This window comes from Dendrobates tinctorius, unplaced genomic scaffold (genome assembly GCF_039654945.1).
Source record: "Dendrobates tinctorius isolate UK_male_01 unplaced genomic scaffold, ASM3965494v1 ptg000155l, whole genome shotgun sequence".
Classification (NCBI taxonomy): domain Eukaryota; kingdom Metazoa; phylum Chordata; class Amphibia; order Anura; family Dendrobatidae; genus Dendrobates; species Dendrobates tinctorius.
Window position 1 is genome coordinate 1,775,749 of NW_027361822.1, and position 18,973 is coordinate 1,794,721.

General features: G+C 45.2%; 1 protein-coding gene across 1 annotated transcript in view; it reads left to right on the forward strand.

The window, feature by feature from the left end:
- Nucleotides 1-11,376, forward strand: part of LOC141050950 (uncharacterized) — a 49,534-nt gene extending 38,158 nt beyond the window's left edge. Inside the window, exons 8-12 of the mRNA XM_073547673.1 lie at nucleotides 110-289; nucleotides 364-487; nucleotides 571-668; nucleotides 8,861-8,951; nucleotides 9,882-11,376. Of these exons, the coding sequence (XP_073403774.1) occupies nucleotides 110-289; nucleotides 364-487; nucleotides 571-668; nucleotides 8,861-8,951; nucleotides 9,882-11,170 (1,782 nt within the window). The 3' untranslated portion in view covers nucleotides 11,171-11,376. The remainder of the gene's footprint in view (nucleotides 1-109; nucleotides 290-363; nucleotides 488-570; nucleotides 669-8,860; nucleotides 8,952-9,881) is intronic.
- The last annotated feature ends 7,597 nt before the right edge of the window (nucleotides 11,377-18,973 follow it).

Consider the following 18,973-nt stretch of genomic DNA (forward strand, 5'->3'; position numbering starts at 1 on the left):
TACATTACATCATTCTTATCTATGGGAATAACAGATGGACAGAACTGGAGAGGTGAGGACTCTGGAAATGTCTGTACTGAGATTTATTAATGTGTCTCTCCATAACCAGGATTACACAGTAGTGAAGAAGACCTCTAGTGAGCGCTGTCAGGCCCCTGTGTCTGAGGGATGGGGAAGACCCCTGAGCCCAATCATGGGGCCTCCACCTAACCCCCTGACACATGAGGATATCAATGACCAGAAGATCTTAGAACTCGCCTACAAGATGATTGAGCTGCTGACTGGAGAGGTGGGAATGCTGGAACATTATACAGTAATGCTATGAAGGGATCGGGGCCATGACGGTGTCATTTTATGTGTCAGGTTCCTATAAGGTGTCAGGATGGTGCTATCTTTTTCTCAATGGAGGAATGGGAGTATTTAGAAGGACACGAAGATCTGTACAAGGACGTCATGACGGAGGATCCCCAGCCGCTCACATCACCAGGTAATAGACAGAACTAAATACACACTCTTTATAATTATCTGTATGTAAAGAATGAATTCAGTCCCTGTATGTGTTTCCTTCAGTTCCATCCAGTGAGAGAACAACACCAGAGAGATGTCCCCGTCCTCTTATTCTACAGGACTGTAAACAAGAAGATCCCAATGTTCCTCAGGATCATCAGGTAGATGGAGAGAAGGTGTAATTAGATCTCCCCTATGATGTGTAGGTGGCTGTGAAGGTCTTGTGCTCAGTCTTGTTTTATCCCCCAGTATTATACTCTGAATGACCAATTTATTAGAAAAACTTTAACACTTGCATTTGAAACCTAGTAGACACATGACCGTGCATAGTGCAGCACATAATGAAGTGATCAGTTTTCAGAATATGCAGATTGGATGATCTGAATGTTTTCAAACAAGGACACTGGTGCTAGATTAGCCAGGACCAGTATTTCAAAAATTGCCAACTTAAATATGTAGGTATCTCAGCTGAATACAATGATTGAGTTCATCTAATAGATTAGAAAACAACCATCATTTCTTAGCACAGATGGGCTATAGCAGCAGATAACCAGTGTTAGGCTAGTTTCATACTAGCGTATTCTCCATGCAGCGCTCGGCGCCGCTAAGCCCCGCCCCCTGCCAGCTCCCTGCCCGCCCCATCCGGTCATCGCTGCCTACTATCGCACACGGCTGCATGCGATCTGCGCACCCTATCTTTAGCATAGGGTGCGCAGACTGTGCGAGGCCATGCGCTAGTAGGATTTTAGCGTGCGCTGCACACTTTTGAAGGTGTGCCCGTGTGCGCCGAACGCACCATGTTGCATTTTGGTGCGCTCGGCGCACCTTCAAAAGTGCGCCGATGGGGCGCGCAGGGAGCGGATGGAAAATACGCTAGTGTGAAACTAGCCTTACTGACTAAGGGAAACAAAAAGAAATAAAACTTAATTGGACAAAAGAAATCAAAAATGATATCACTGTGTAGTGGAAAACATTGTTTAGAGGAATCCTGCTTGCTGTTGCATCCTGATGATGGAAGGGTCACAATTTGACCTCGAGCAGTATGAATCCATATATCCTTCGCATCAGATGTCAACCTTTCAGACTGGTGGCGGGAATGTGATGGTGTAGGGACTGTTATTGGACTCATCCTGGGTTCCCTGATACCTATGAATGGATGTTTGGACACTAGAGCTTACCTAAACATTGTGTCAGACCATGTTCATCCCTTCATAGCATCTGTTTACTGTTTGGTTAAAAGGACAATGACCCATGCCATAAGGGTCATGTAGTCATGGATTGTTTCCAGTCTAAGGGTCACACGAGCCAAGTTGTCTTAGTTCTGATTTTTGATACCAGTGAAACGGGATCAGATGACACAGGAACCTCAGATGTAACGTGCCAACAAGGAAGGATTCAGTCCACAATATGAAAATAAACTGAATTTTACTGATTGATGTATGATAGATAATCAAATGTTTTGTTTACAACAGAGGCACATAGTTACATTTTACAGCTGCCATTTTACTTGGGTCCGCTGCACCTTGTATTAGAGCAGATGCATTTAGGCCTGTCTGGTTTGTATCTGAATTTTTTGGAGGATTTTTTCCTCTTTTTGAGGTTTTCATGTAGTAGGACTGGCAAGTGTAAGGAACTTTGACGCAGTTTGCCAGCTTCCGTATTAAGGCCTTAATATCAACCAATACCTTACATATATTGATATGTTTTTTGTGCCCCCCTATATGGTGTTACTAAGAGGTTGTGAACCAGAAGCCCTGCATTCCCTGTGTGAACACTGCCACATGCGGATTATTTCTTCTGCACTGGTGTACCATACGGCCAAACCCTGATTGTAGGCTGGCTTTTTCATTTGGTATTTATGCACCTGTGCAGCTGCCATTTTACTTGGGTCCGCTGCACCTTGTATTAGTGCAGATGCAATTAGGCCCGTCTGGTTTGTACTAGTATATAACTTGTATAGTAACGAGCAGTTACATTTATTAGTTTTCTTTGGCCCTCCATCTTTTTTTACTTTTCCATGCTGTCCACACCCTGGTCCGGCCTTCTCGTATCTTCTCAGTCTCTGACTTCTTCTCTCTTCCACTATCATTCTCCATCTAAATTCTAACAACAAAGTGAAAGATTTCCACAGCACAATCCAGCATTTCCTTTAAAATATCACAAAAAATCTTCTTTCTTTCTTTTACAATAAAATGACATACAGACAGGTACCAAAATAGGTTAGGAAAACACCTACATGTGTTTTGAGCTTTGCTATTTCTTCTTCATAGTCTAATGTGAACTTACAAAGTGTGAACATTTAAAAGCAACGATCATAGCAAACCTCACCCCTCTTCATTAGTTCTTAAAATTGCAAAATCTGAATATGTTTATCACATTTCTAACTGTCATGCCCGCCATGCTGCTTGCACTGCATGATCCCCATTGTCATGCCTGTCATGCCTCATTTTCCCCAGGTCCGGGTCCCTGTGGGCGCCCGCGGGTTTTGCTTGTGTATACAGGCGCACCTCATGACTGTTATGCTGCATGACTCCTGGAGCAGTGTGCACGTGCACTGAACTATCATGCCCATTATGTCTTATGCTGCAAGATCCCTGGAAGCAGTGTGCACACGCACCTCGTGACTGTTGTGCTGCAAGATGCCTGGAGCAGTGTGCACGCGTGCCTCATCTCATGGCTGCCTGCCACTTTGCATGTGTGTTTTACCTCATGGCTATACGCTGCTGCTGTGTGACCAGCCATCTCTGCTCTGCCTGCAGCAATCCTCTCTGTGTTCCTGGTGCCCCTGATCATGTGACCTTTCCTATGTTCCAGCACTGTCTGACCCAGCTAACCTCTCAGTGTTTCTGGAGCCCCTGATCATGTGACCTTCTCTATGGTCCAGCCCAGTCTGATCTAGCAATACTCTCTATGATCCTGGAGGATCTGAAGCGGAAGTCCTCTCCTGGTCCTGACCCGGAAGTGCAGGTGCTAATGCCCTATATCAGACCGCCCCTTCCTATGGTCAGGGCCTGAGTATCGTGTTGCTTCCCTGCATGGCTGCTTGGTCTGCTCGGTCGCTCCCTGTATTCTGTGCCCCTGCACTCTGCCTTGTCGTGCGTCTCTGCACACGCTCTGTGCTTGTATTCTTCTTGTCTCGTGCCATGTCTAGTGTTGTCTCTCGTGCTGTGTTTGTCCTTGCTATGCTTTGCCTTGTAGTACTTCCTCTGTTCTCTGCCTTAGCCTGTTTCGCTATGTCTTGCCTAAGCTCTTCTTTGCCTTGTTGTTCGTCCTATGTTCCGTGTCTAGTCTCAAGGCTCTTCCTTGAACCGGCTCTGGGCTTCGGCCTATGCTCCGCTGCTAGACTCTGTCCTATGGTGCTCTCTAGCACACTCCCTGACTAGTCTCAAGGCTCTGCCTTGACCCGGCTCTGGGCTTCGACCTACTCTCTGCTGCTAGTTCTATCTCTCTGTCCTGAACCCTGACCCTGGCGTGTCCTCTGCACGCACAGGACCTTGTCTTGAACTCTGTGTCTAGTCTCCGTTTTTCGTGTGCTCTTGCACCTCTTGTACTAGGCTTTGCCGTGCCGTCTCGCATGGGTCTCTGTCCTGTACCTTTGCCTAGCCCTGCCTTGTGGCTGCGTGCCCTCATGCACGCGCCTGGTCGCCCCGTGCCCGCCTGTTGTGCCTCAGCTATGCCGCCTCTAGTCGTGCCCGCCTGCCTGTGCCTCAGCCGTGCTCGCCGGCCAGTGCTATAGTGGTTTCCGCCTGTCTGTGCCTCAGCCGTGCCGCCTCTAGTTGTGCCGCCTACCTGTGCCTCCAGCCGGTACCGCCTGCCGGTGCCCCAGTCGTGGTTTCCGTGCTCTCTTGCACTCACGCTGTTTCTCGCACTGTGCGTTTTCGTTCTACTCTTGCACAAGTCTTTTGCTTTCCTTGCTCTGTCCTTAGCATTGTCTCTCTGTCGTGTTCTGAGTTCTATGACCTGTCTCGAATCTTTGTCTTGCTTGTACCTTGCTCTGCGCTCTGCTCTTTGTCTGAACCCTGATCCTGGCGTGCCCCTCTGCACGCGCAGGACATCTGTCCTGAACTTCAAAGCCCAACGTGTTCTCTAGCATGTGTGGGACCTGCCTGCTAACCATGTACCCTGGCGTTCCTCCTAGCACGGCCAGGACCATTCTTTGTACCGTGCCCCTGGCGTGCCTCTAGCACGCGCAGGACCTTGAATCTTGAATCCTGGCGGCTTCTTTAACGCGCCCATGACCTTGGACGAACCCTGGCGTGTCTCCTATACACGCACCATGCCTAGTGTGTTGAACCCTGCCTTGCACCTTGCTTTGGACCCTGGCGTGTCCCTAGCACGCACCCTGCCTTGAACTTTGCCTTGAAATCTGGCGTGTCCCCTAACACGCACCATGTTTAGAACACTGTCGTGCCTCCTTGCCTGAACCCTGGTTTGCTTGCCGGATACCCGGATCCTGACGATCGCCATCAGAGTTCCGGAACCTGATGACCCTGTTGATCGTTGCCTGCTGTCCGGAGTCCAACGTCATCGTGCCTTTGCCTGTACCCAGGCATGCCATCTAGCACGTACCATGCCATGGACCTTGGCGTGCCCTCGCACGCACCTTGCTGTGTTTTCCCTGTGTTATCACGTCTTGCACCTGATGTTACCCTGAAGTTTTCCTTAATGAAGATACCTTGAATTTACGTCTTGTCTTGTTTCCTGCATGTCCCTGGTCGTCAGACACTCACATTGTGTGTTCCTTGAGCCGGCCGTCTGGTCCCAGCAGTCGTGGTGGCTCACCCCCTTGGTCTTGCCCCTGACACTCCCTGTATAGGGGGTGGTTCCTCACAAGGTCAGCTCGCCCTTGGTGGTTGGGTGCCACGACCCAGAGGGTCCACTCTAAAGAAAAGTCGACTCAGCTGAAGCTGACTCGTCACACTAACATCATTAATATAAAAATATAAAAGAAAACATATACTTTTTTACAACAACTAAAAATGTTTTATTAATAATAATAACAAATATATAATCATACATATAAAATCATGTATTTGCATGTTATATTAATGATGTTTGAAATATGATACATTAATTTCGGTCTTGTAACTTTTCCAACTACCTTATATACTCGAGTATAAGCCGAGGCACCTACTTTTGCCACGAAAAACTGGGTAAGCTTATTGACTTGAGTATAACCCGGGTATGCATTGTCCCCTCATCCCTATCGTTGTATGCATGGCTCCCCGGTCCCTGTCATTGTATGCATGGCTCCCCTGTCCCTGTTATTGTATGCATGGCTCCCCCGTCCCTGTCATTGTATTCATTATATGCATGACTCCCCAGTCTCTGTCATGGTATGCATGGCTCCTCAGTCCCTGTCATGGTATGCATGGCTCCCCAATCCCTGTCCTGCTATGCATGGCTCCCTGGTCCCGGTCATGGTATGCATGGCTCCCCAGTCCCTGTCCTGCTATGCATGGCTCCTTATCCCCTATCATGTATGTATGATTCCTGTTTTTTTAAAAAACAAACATCCTATTTACCTGTCTGCGCGCCCTCGGTGGCACTCCATCTGTTCCGGCAGCCGACGCCAGCAGCTCTTCCTGCCAAGCGATCATGCGGACCCGCTCTTTAAGGTAATGAATATGCGCTCCACGCCTATAGGAGTGGAGAGGCATGCATATTCATTACCTTAATGAGCGGTGCCACGTGATCGCTCGACCGGAAGAGCTGCTAGCGCCGGCAGCTGGAGCGAGATGCAGTGCCACCGACTCACCAAGTGAGTGCAGAAAGGTGAGTAGGATGTAAGCTGGAATTCGGCAGTTGCGACTGGCACTGTGCGCTTTTACAACAGCACAGGCTTTAGCCATAGCCGCCGGGTCCTGCCTCTGTGACCCATTGCTCTACCGCTCCCCCTCCCCCACCGGCTTTCTGAGACAATTGACTCGTGTATAAGCCAAGGGGGGGGGGCGTTTTCAGCACAAAAAATGCTGAAAACTAGGCTTATACACTAGTATAATTAATAAGTTTGTAGTTTGCTACGATCGTTGCTTTTAAATGCTCACACTTTGTAAATTCATTGTATCACTAGTTAAGTTGGATTTGCGTAGGTTCTCTTTTCCTACCCCTCTTTGGTGTCTGTATGTCATTTTATTGGATCTGAAATTAAATTCGTTTTTTAAAGGGAGTGCTGGATTGTGTTGTTGGACTCTTTCATATTATTTTGTTATCTCCTCCCTAGCCTGTAGGTTTTCTCCACTCCAACTTATTAAACACAACTAAAACAATGTTGGAATACGCTGTCTGGTAAAGTACTAAAGGAAGGGGGCCGATTTATAGAGTAAACTACTCCCCTTTGTCCAGACTTTTCTGCACACCTAATATCACGCCTCAAGAGCTGTAAATGTTGCCACAACTTCACTCTACAGAGCCCCACATAGGAAACGGGCACTACTACTACAGTCTATTGTATATGCAGTGAACAACCTAGAAACATCTCCCAAGTATCCTCCCGCTTACTGGGATAATCCTCCGTAAGGCTCCCCTTCCCCAGCTGCAGGGATGACCCTCTGTAACTCTCCCCTGCCCAGCTGCAGGGCTGACCCTCTGTAACTCTCCCCTGCCCAGCTGCAGGGCTGACCCTCTGTAACTCTCCCCTGCCCAGCTGCAGGACTGACCCTCTGTAACTCTTCCCCTGCCAAGCAACAGGACTGACCCTCTGTAACTCTCCTCTGCGTAGCTGCAGGGCTGATGCTCTGTAACTCTTCCCCTGCCCAGCTGCAGGGCTGACGCTCTGTAACTCTCTCCTACCCAGCTGCAGGGCTGACCCTCTGTAACTCTTCCCCTGCCAAGCAACAGGACTGACCCTCTGTAACTCTCCTCTGCCCAGCTGCAGGGCTGACGCTCTGTAACTCTCTCCTACCCAGCTGCAGGGCTGACCCTCTGTAACCCTCACCTGCCCAGCTGCAGGGCTGACGCACTGTAACTCCCCCCTGCCCAGCTGCAGGGCTGACCCTCTGTAACTCTCTCCTGCCCAGCAGCAGGGCTGACCCTCTGTAACTCTCCCCTGACCAGCTGCAGGGCTGACCCTCTGTAACTCTAACCTGCCCAGCTGCAGGGCTGACCCTCTGTAACTCTCCCCTGCCCAGCTGCAGTGCTGACCCTCTGTAACTCTCCTGCCCAGCAGCAGGACTGACCCTCTGTAACTATCCCTTGCCCAGCTGCAGGGCTGACCTTCTGTAACTATCCCCTGCCCAGCTGCAGGGCTGACCCTCTGTAACTCTCTCCTGCCCAGCTGCAGGGCTGACCCTCTGTAACTCTCTCCTGCCCAGCAGCAGGAGTGACCCTCTGTAACTCTCCCCTGCCCAGCAGCAGGGCTGACCCTCTGTAACTCTCCCCTGCCCAGCAGCAGGGCTGACCCTCTGTAACTCGCCCCTGACCAGCTGCAGAGCTGACCCTCTGTAACTCTCCCCTGCCCAGCTGCAGGGCTGACCCTCTGTAACTCTCCTGCCCAGCAGTAGGAGTGACCCTCTGTAACTCTAACCTGCCCAGCAGCAGGGATGACCCTTTGTAACTATCCCTTGCCCAGCTGCAGGGCTGACCCTCTGTAACTATCCCCTGCCCAGCTGCAGGGCTGACCCTCTGTAACTCTCCCCTGCCCAGCTGCAGGGCTGACCCTCTGTAACTCTCCCCTGCCCAGCTGCAGGGCTGACCCTCTGTAACTCTCCCCTGCCCAGCTGCAGGGCTGACCCTCTGTAACTCTCCCCTGCCCAGCTGTAGGACTGACCCTCTGTAACTCTAACCTGCCTAACTGCCTTTTCTCCCGTAAGTTTCACATAAAATGAATTACAATGAACCATGGCTTTAACCATATAATCACAAAACTCGTGTCCTGTAATAACATATATCCTGCAGCACCACAAATTAAACTTTATGTGGCATAGTAATTATCTGCCAGGATCTTCAATTTCTTTACACAAGGAACGTGACATTACTTTTTCATGCTTCCCCAGCCTTCACAGTCCTCAGATCTTAATTTTATCTGTAACAAGGTAGAATGGGATGTTCAATGCTTGTCAACACCTCCATCTAATTTGCAACAAATTCAAGAAACTTTCATGTCCTCATGGGCCTATAATCCTGCAGAACCATTTCATTGCCTAGAATCTTGGACACGATAAATAGCTGAGCTCCTAGAAGCCAAAGTTAATCCTACGTGTTACTATATGGGTGTCTCTAGTAATGTGGCCATTCAGTGTATGTGTTATATCTGGTGGAGATGGCAGGATAAAGCTGATCATAGACATTAGATGTTGTCTGGATCTTCTCAAATGTCTTCATCTGTCTGTGACTTTTACAACATTTCTTTCAGGGTAAAGATCTGCCCCATATTAATACTACAGAGACATATGTGAGGGGTGATGAGCGGTGTAAAGAGGAGATTCCTACAGATAACCGCACAGGTGAGTAGTGACCACTAAATGCAGAGAAGTCACAGGCTCTAATCAGTCACTGGCTTCTATAACTGTATATGTTGGAATTTTTTTTACATGGAATATTTGATGTGGACTTTACACTTAAAAATTTAGGGTCTGCTTTTTTAAGATTGAGCAGTTCAAACCAGTCCTAATGAAGGGAAATAATTAAGTAAGATGCACCAAATTTATTAAGAAGGAAATGCCAATTAAAGAAGCACTACAACAAAGTTTTTATCCTCTTTATTGCAGTCATCATATTATATAGCATTATGTACTTACAGTGGCTCATTGTGTCCTTCTATCCAGTTAATTCTTCTGTTTTCCATTAGGACTAAGACATCAGATAACAGAGTAGCTTAATCCTCCTAAGCACTATGTAGAAACAGGAAGCCTCTTTTCCCTGCACTTCCATATCTGCACTTGTGGAATGCATCCTGCACTCCACTAGCACACAGATGTCACTTCTGGTGGCGCACTTTTGCTGACGCTCTGCCTTATGTCTCTGCAACACAAGAGAACGCCCCTATGGTGGTAATTAAAAATATTGGGGTTTATGTTTGATGAGATACATGCTGCTTCTCTCTTCTCATCATGTTCGGCTTGGAAAGCGGTTGAGCCTATTACGGCACCGCTCATTTTTTTGCCTGGCCGAATTTGGAGATTTTGTGTGAAATTATGCACAATTTGCCTTTTTTCTCTTTTTTTATGTGTTGTTCCTCCAAGGAAAAGAGAAATAAACATATGTATAACTAAACGTGTCATTACAATAATTTTCTGGGAGAAATACTTCATTTTCTAGAACAACTTCAAGGGTGTCAACTATTTTGGCCATGGCTGTATATAATAATATAAATATTAATATAAATTCAATGCAGTGTTATTGAAAAATAATAAAATCAGTTTTATTCTTGGCAGATGACTATACCAGGAGCTCAGAAGGACATCTGATACTCTCAGATTTTGCAACAGATACATGTGAAGAACATGTTATTACACCTCAAGTCAAGGTCCTTTCTTCTACTTTATCAAGGACAAATATGCAAAACAAAAGTCACGGAAGGGCTATTGAAAATGAAATCGCTGACATGGGAGAGAAACCATTTTTATGCTCAGAGTGTGGGAAATGTTTTAATCAGAAAGAAAAACTTGTTAGACATCACAGAATTCACACAGGGGAGAAGCCATTTTCGTGTTCAGAATGTGGGAAATATTGTTCTAAGAAGTCTGTACTTGTTATACACCAGCGAATTCACACAGGAGAGAAGCCATTTTCGTGTTCAGAATGTGGGAAATCTTTTTCTAATAAGTCAATACTTGTTATACATCAGCGAATTCACACAGGAGAGAAGCCATTTTCGTGTTCAGAATGTGGGAAATGTTTTAATCAGACAGCAAAACTTGTTAGACATCAGAGAATTCACACAGGGGAGAAGCCATTTTCTTGTTCAGAATGTAAGAAATGTTTTACTTTGAAATGTCATCTTCTTAGACATCAGAGAATTCATACCGGGGAGAAGCCATTTTCGTGTTCAAAATGTGGGAAATGTTTTTCTGCAAAAGGTGAACTTGATGTACATCTGAGAATTCATACAGGGGAGAAGCCATTTTCGTGTTCAGAATGTGAGAAATGTTTTTCTAGAAAAAATGAACTTGTTAAACATCAAAGAATTCACACAGGGGAGAAGCCATTTTCGTGTTCAGAATGTGAAAAATGGTTTTCTTTGAAATCTCATCTTCTTATACATCAGAGAAGTCACACAGGGCAGAAGCCATTTTTGTGTTCAGAATGTGGGAAACGTTTTTCTACTAAAGGTAATCTTGTTACACATCTGAGAATTCACACAGGGGACAAGCCATTTTCATGTTCAGAATGTGAGAAATGTTTTTCTAGGAAAAATGAACTTGTTAAACATCAAAGAACTCACACAGGGGAGAAGCCATTTTCATGTTCAGATTGTGAGAAATGTTTTTATAGAAAATCTCATCTTCTTAAACATCAGAGAATTCATACAGGGGAGAAGCCATTTTCCTGTTCAGAGTGTGAAAAATGTTTTTCTTGGAAAAATGATCTAGTTACACATCAAAGAACTCACACAGGGGAGAAGCCATTTTCGTGTTCAGAATGTGAGAAATGTTTTTCTACGAAAGCTCATCTTCTCAGACATACGAGAATTCATACAGTGGAGAAGCCATTTTCGTGTTGAAAATGTGGCAAATGTTTTACAGAGAAGTCACATTTTACTACACACTAGCTTGGCACGTGCGAAATTTTCGCACATTGGTCGTTGGGGGCACAGGCAATTTAAGAAAAAGCAAGCTGGTCAAATGTAAATGTATTTCATGAGCTGATGAACACAGACAGGTATTTATATATGTAGATTGGTAATACAATAAATTGTTTTGATAAGTAGAGGCCAAAAAATGTTTTCCTGTTGAGGTGCCACCTGCAGGTCATTGTGTCTTTCTGCAGGTTTATGAAAATGAATGTTTAAACTGTATTTAGTGCTCATATCGTGAATGTGTGGTTTGTTTGGCTGTTTTCTTGCTGAAGGGAGCAAGTTTACTTTTCAAATGGTGTATCACGTGTTTGTGGAGCAGCTTTATGGTAGTGTGCTTTGGGGGTACTGTGGTGCCACCTGCAGGTCATTTTTCCTTACTGCAGGTTTATGAAAATGAATGTTTAAACTGTATTTTGTGATCAAATCGTGGGTGTGTGGTTTGTTTGGCTATTTTCTTGATGAAGGGAGCAATTTTACCTTTCAAATGGTGTATCATTTGTGTGTGTAGGTGCAGTATGAAAGAGGATACAAAGGAATCACCAAAAAACAGTGTTTAGAAATAATGGAATAGATTATATAAGTCATGAAGGGAGTAAAAAAAAATAGTTTTAATGATGCATGACAGAAGTAACACAGGGTAGAAGCTATTTTCATGTTCAGAATGTAGGAAACATTATAATGTGAAATGTAAACTTGTAGCACATCAGACAATTCACACAGGAGAGAAGTCATTTTTATGTTCAGAATGTTTTAATTATAAAGAAGCTCTTGCTCAACATCAGAGAATTCACACAAGGGAGAAGCCATTTTTGTGTTCAGAATGTGTGAAATGTTTTTCTAGGGAAAAACTTGTTGCATATCAGAGAATTCACAAAGGGGAGAAACCATTTTTGCTTTCAGGATGTGGCAAATGTTTTATTGAGAAAGCAAAACTTGTTAGACATCAGAGAATTCACACAAAGGAGAAGCCGCAAGAGTGCAGAGCAGAGGCAGACGGAGAGGACACAAGGACAGACACAGCAGAGAAAGGAGTCACAGACTAGGAGACTGACAGAGGTAGGACCGAGTTAAGACAAGGTAACGGTACGAGACAAGGTGGGCAGAGAGGACACATGCAAGGCAAGGAACGATAGCACAGGGATCAGGGAGGGCGGACGGAGAGGTACAAGGCAAGGTACAAGGACACAGAGACTAGGATAGTCTGCCTCCTAAAGGGCGGAAAGACAGGCACAGCCACAGGACTAGGAATCAAGCCTCTAGAGAAGGCAAACATAGGACAGGACCTGGTGACTCAGCAAGACAATGAGTTAAGGCTTTGCTCAGGCAGCTACCACTGGGAGGAGCTCCGCTAAATACTAGAGGCCTCTTGGTAATTGGTCAGGGACACATTAGACAGGTACACCCTGATTCCATAAGAACCAGAGAGTTCTGGCACCCCCCCCTATGCACACAGCCAAAAAGCATGCAGAGAGCAGGCAGGAAGCAAGAGGCACACAGCATGGAGCCGGCAGAAGACAGAACACACAGCAAGGCCTGGAGCAGTGAGTAAGTTGGTGTGGGGGGGATGGGAGTCCATGCAGTGATGCCGGCAGGGTTGTTACAATTAATAACGTGCTCAAAGTATAGGACTATTAAAAATAGTAATGCACCAAATATCGTGGATCATATACAAATTGTGCATAAAGAACCTTAAAAGTAAAGCAAGTAATGTGATAAAAATTATATTTTTATTCAAAAATTCCATTGTAATATGAAGTATAATACAGTTAAGCCAATGTATGGCACCATATGCCAGTATATGGGGCAAATAACAGAAGATAATGTCTAAATGATTATCTGATTGTAGAAGAGCGCAGAATGATTTTAAACATTGAACCCAAACAGTGCAACTTACTAAACACTGTAGCAGCTGTGTTAGTATCCACTGATGCAATCAGAGAATGCACATAATTATCATACATAGCAGTTGCATGACCCTGTTAGGGCCAAGGCAAAGAATAAACAATTATATGTTATAAATGTTAGCGTTACACTTGCTGGAATGTGGTGCCACATCCCTGATGCACGTTTCGGCGCACTTGCCTTCTTTTGGGATAGTGGCTACCCATTATACCTAGCATATATTTATAATTCCAGGAGTCCAAAAGAGAGCAATGCAAAAAACTGCATAAAGTGAATGAAAATAAGACACCAGTGCTGATTGACACACGTACAAGCAAGCATCTGTCACATCACCAGGAGCGCCAGAGGTGATGCCGTGAACACGGGACCCATAGCCACACCTCAGTGAGTCATGTGAGTGGGCACTGGGTAATGTGTGCAGAGCGTCACTACAGGGATGACGTAACCGAAGATGGAAGTGAGATGAAGAAACGCCCTTATGCGCATCATTGTTAAGGCATAATCATATGCCAGCAATGAATCGTCATGGCAATAATCAGTTCATGTATATAGATAATATGAGCACAATATCAATAAAAATGAAACAGTGACAATTAAAGGGCATCATAAAGAAAATGTATATAACATTGCACAGACACTTGATATCTATTATAGACAATAACATCAATAAAGTGACAACAATAGTCTGTCAAAGAAAAAAGAAACATCCGGCACTGTCCCTCAGAATGAAATACCCGCGAAGCCACTTATAACCGCTATCAGTGTGACACCTGTAACCCTTGCTGAACGGGTGCTCTATCCATGTGAAGAAAAAACATGAAATATCATAGTAGAAAAAGACAGCAGGATGGCACTCACCGTTCTCTTGAAATGATTCACTTTATTTCATATTAATAAAGCATAGGCAATGGCACGGGAGAAATGCCAAAAGACTGACGACAGCCGTTTTGTGCCCAATGCACTTCAACAGGTCCCATAAATAAAGTGACAGTACAAGAATGGTGGTGTTAAGAATTATTTATGAATTATGATATCTGAATATGAGTAGATATCAGTAAAAACAGATTAAAAATTAAAAAGTATAAAAATATGTGATCAATGTAAAAGAATGATTTAAATGACTGCAATAAAACATGTTTTATGTATGTTAATTATAAAATATAGATAACTAGACATGAATGTATGTAAAAATTACTTTTAAAGACTATAAGACATATACATATATACTGCATATACAGTTAGGTCCATATATATTTGGACAGAGACAACATTTTTCTAATTTTGGTTCTAGATATTACCACAATGAATTTTAAACAAAACAATTCAGATGCAGTTGAAGTTCAGACTTTCAGCTTTCATTTGAAGGTATCCACATTAAAATTGGATGAAGGGTTTAGGAGATTCAGCTCCTTAACATGTGCCACCCTGTTTTTAAAGGGACCAAAAGTAATTGGACAATTGACTCCAAGGCTACTTCATGGACAGGTGTGGGCAATCCCTTTGTTTATGGGTGGCACGGTGGCTCTGTGGATAGCACTGCAGCCTTGCAGCGCTGAGGTCCTGGGTTCGTATCCCACCAAGGACAACATCTGCAAGGAGTTTGTATGTTCTTCCCCGTGTTTGCGTGGGTTTCCTCCGGGCACTCCGGTTTCCTTCCAAAGACAGATAGGGAATTTAGACTGTGAGCCCCATCGGGGACAGTGATGATAATGTGTGCTGTGGAATATGTTAGCGCTATATAAAAATAAAGATTATTATTATTTGTTATGTCATTCTCAATTAAGCAGATAAAAGGCCTGGAGTTGATTTGAGGTGTGGTGCTTGCATTTGTAAGGTTTTGCTGTGAAGGAAGCAGTGGTCAAAGGAGCTCTCCATGCAGGTGAAACAAGCCATCCTTAAGCTGCAAAAACAGAAAAAACCCATCCGATAAATTGCTACAACATTAGGAGTGGCAAAATCTACAGTTTCTTACATCCTGCGAAAGAAAGAACACTGGTGAACTCATCAATGCAAAAAGACCTGGGCGCCCACGGAAGACAACAGTGGTGGATGATCGCAGAATAATCTCCATGGTGAAGAGAAACCCCTTCACAACAGCCAACCAAGTGAACAACACTCTCCAGGAGGTAGGCGTATCAATATCCAAATCTACCATAAAGAGAAGACTGCATGAAAGTAAATACAGAGGGTTCACTGCACGGTGCAAGCCACTCATAAGCATCAAGAATAAAAAGGCTAGACTGGACTTTGCTAAAAAAAAAAAAAACATCTAAAAAAGCCAGCACAGTTCTAGAAGAACATTGTTTGGACAGATAAAACCAAGATCAACCTCTACCAGAATGATGGAAAGAGAAAAGTATGGCAAAGGCGTGGTACAGCTCATGATCCAAAGCATACCACATCATCTGTAAAACATGGCGGAGGCAGTGTGATGGCTTGGGCATGCATGGCTGCCAGTGGCACTGGGTCACTAGTGTTTATTGATGATGTGATGCAGGACAGAAGCAGCCAAATGAATTCTGAGGTATTCAGAGCCATACTGTGTGCTCAGATCCAGCCAAATGCAGCCAAACTGATTGGTCGTCGTTTCATACTACAGATGGACAATGACCCAAAACATAAAGCCAAAGCAACCCAGGAGTTTATTAAAGCAAAGAAGTGGAATATTCTGGAATGGCCAAGTCAGTCACCTGATCTCAACCCAATTGAGCATGCATTTCACTTGTTAAAGACTAAACTTCAGACAGAAAGGCCCACAAACAAACAGCAACTGAAAACCACTGCAGTGAAGGCCTGGCAGAGCATCAAAAAGGAGGAAACACAGCGTCTGGTGATGTCCATGAGTTCAAGACTTCAGGCAGTCATTGCCAACAAAGGGTTTTCAAACAATTACTAGAAAACAGAATTAGTCTTACCAGTAATTCGGTTTCTAGGAACCTTCCACGACAGCCATATCGGAGGATGTCTCCCCGCCCTAATGGGGGACAGGAAATGCACAAGAGGTTAAATAACCCTCCCCTTCCTGCTACCTCCAGTGTTTTTTCTGTACACACTAGCATGTATAGTTACCACCAAAGAGCAGGAATCGTCCAGTAAGCATCAGATAGGGAGGGAAATTAGTGCTGTCGTGGAAGGTTCCTAGAAACCGAATTACCAGTAAGACTAATTCTATTTTCTCTAGTCACCTTCCACGACAGCCATATCGGAGTAATACCAACAACTAATTTCTTAGGGAGGGACAACAGCCTGCAGAACACGTCTGCCAAACGTTAAATCTCTGTTGAAATTTAGTCTATAATGTCTGGTGAATGTATGGACAGACGACCAGGTGGCGGCTCTGCATATCTGCTCAGAAGATGCGTTCCCTCTTTCTGCCCACAATGTTGATACTGAACGAGTAGAATGGGCTTTCAAAGATGTAGGAGGGGAAACGTTCTGTGACAAGTAGGCGAGGCTGATAGCTTGCTTGATCCAATTCGCGATTGTATTTTTTGCCGCCTTTTTGCCTTTATTCCGACCGGAAATTTGAATGAATAAATTCTGGTCAATCCTCCAACTCGCTGTCTGCTGGAGATAGAAGAGAACTACTCTACGGACATCGAGGGTGTGAAAGGCTTCTTTCGTGTTGGAGGGGTTTGCACAGAAGGAAGGCAATACAATGTCTTGGAACCTATGGAAGTTCGAGACTACCTTAGGCATAAAGGAGGGATCTAACCTCAGGATGATGCTATCCTCCGTGATGGTTAAGTATGGCTCCTGTATTGAAAGAGCCTGCAATTCTCCTATGCGCTTTGCGGTAGTAATTGCCACCAGGAACACAGTTTTTAGCGTTAAGTTTTTCAGAGTCGTGGAAGACAGTGGTTCAAACAGCTCCCTGGTCAAGCCCCTGAGAACTAGGTTCAAGTCCAAGGGGGACCTGACTATGGAGTCTGGGACAGATCCTAGATGCTGAGGTTATGAATCGCTTGATCCAACGATAGTTTGCCAGATCTTGGTCGTAGAATGAACTAAGGGCGGACACCTGGGCCTTTTGAGTGCTAGGTGTGAGCCCCAGATCTAGACCATCTTGAAGAAACTCTAAGATCTGTGCGATATTAGGATGGAAGGGATCTGGAGCATTTGGGGAACATCAAGATGAGAACTTCTTCCAAACCTTCCCGTAAATGGCATTAGTCACTGGTTTCCTACTCTTCTGTAGAGTTTGAATTACTTTTTCGGATAGGCCTTTAGTCCTTAGAATTCTGGCTTCAGTAGTCAAGCCGCAAGGTTCATTTTTTGCGGGTCTGGGTGCAGTAGATTGGCCCTCTGGGGCAGAAGTATTGGACCTTCCTGAGCCATGTTTTGTAGGGCTCCGTACCAACTTCTCCCTGGCCACAACGGAGCTACTAGGATTGTAGTGACTTGCTCTGCCCGTATCTTCTGCAGTGTTCTCGCTATCATGGGAATCGGAGGGAAGGCATAAGCCAGATCAAACTGCCACGGATGGGAGAAGGCATCTACTTCCCACGCTCCATCGGTGGAACTGAGGGAAAAAAACGTTTCCACCTTCGCGTTTTGACCGCTGGCAAAAAGGTCCACATCGGGATTTCCCCACCTTGACACCAGAGACAAAAAAACTGTTTGGTCTAGGCTCCATTCCCCAGGATGAATATCCCTGCTGAGGAAGTCTGCCTCCACATTGTCCAATGCCCTTAGATGTACTGCTGATATGGACAGCAGATGTTTCTCTGCCCAAGAAAAAATTCTTGCAGCCACCAATTTTAGGTTGAAGAATTTCGTGCCTCCTTGGTGACGGACGTAGGACACTGTAGTCATACTGTCTGAATAGACACGTACATGATGGTTTTGGACAAGGGTTGATGCTGCCTTCAACGCTTCTTCTACCACTTTCAGTTCTCAAACATTTGAGGAGCTGGCTCTGACGTCTGGGGGCCATATTCCCTGGAAGTGTGATTTCTCCACTATAGCACCCCAGCCTCTCTGACTGGCGTCTGTGGTGACGATTTTCAGGGGGAGCTGATCCCAGCTGACACCCTGTTGGAGATTCTGGTAGTTCAGCCACCATAAGAGGGATGCCTTCACATGACCTGAAAGAGGGTTTCTCTTGGTCAGTGTATTCCGACATTTCTTTGAGCACCGGAGTACCTAGGACTGAAGGATCCGAGTACGGGCCTGAGCCCAGGAGACGGCTTGGATGCATGCTGTAAGCGAACTTAGGATGGACATTGAGTCTCTCAGGGTTTGTGCCCTCTGGTCTCTGAACTTGGAGACTCTCTGAACAAGGTCGAGCTGTCGTTCCATGGGTAGAAAAGATGTTCGCTTTTCGGAGTCCAGGAGTATTCCCAAGAAATTTTTTTTCTTGCAGAGGGATGAAGGTCTGATTTTTCCACGTTGGGAATCCAGCCCAAGGACTGTAAAATCTCCAGAGATTTCTCTACATCCTGGTTCAGGCGAGATATGGATAGAGCTATTATTAGGTCGACTAGGTATGGGACAATGCAGATCCCCTGCTGGCAAATGAAGATCATTGCTTCTGCCATTACCTTGGTAAACACTCGAGGGGCTGATGACACCCCGAACGGCAGGACATTGAACTGGTAGTGGTTGACCTGGGACACCGCAAACCTGAGGAATCTCCTGTGGTCTGGGTGAATCAGGATGTGATAGTAAGTGTCCTTCAGGTCTATAGTGGCCATCACCCTATTTTGTCCTGTGAGGGGGATTGCTGATTTGACCGACTCCATCTTGAATCATCTGTACTTCACCACTCGGTTCAAGGGCTTTAGGTTTATTATAACCCTGTGCTTCCCTGAGGGTTTCACAATT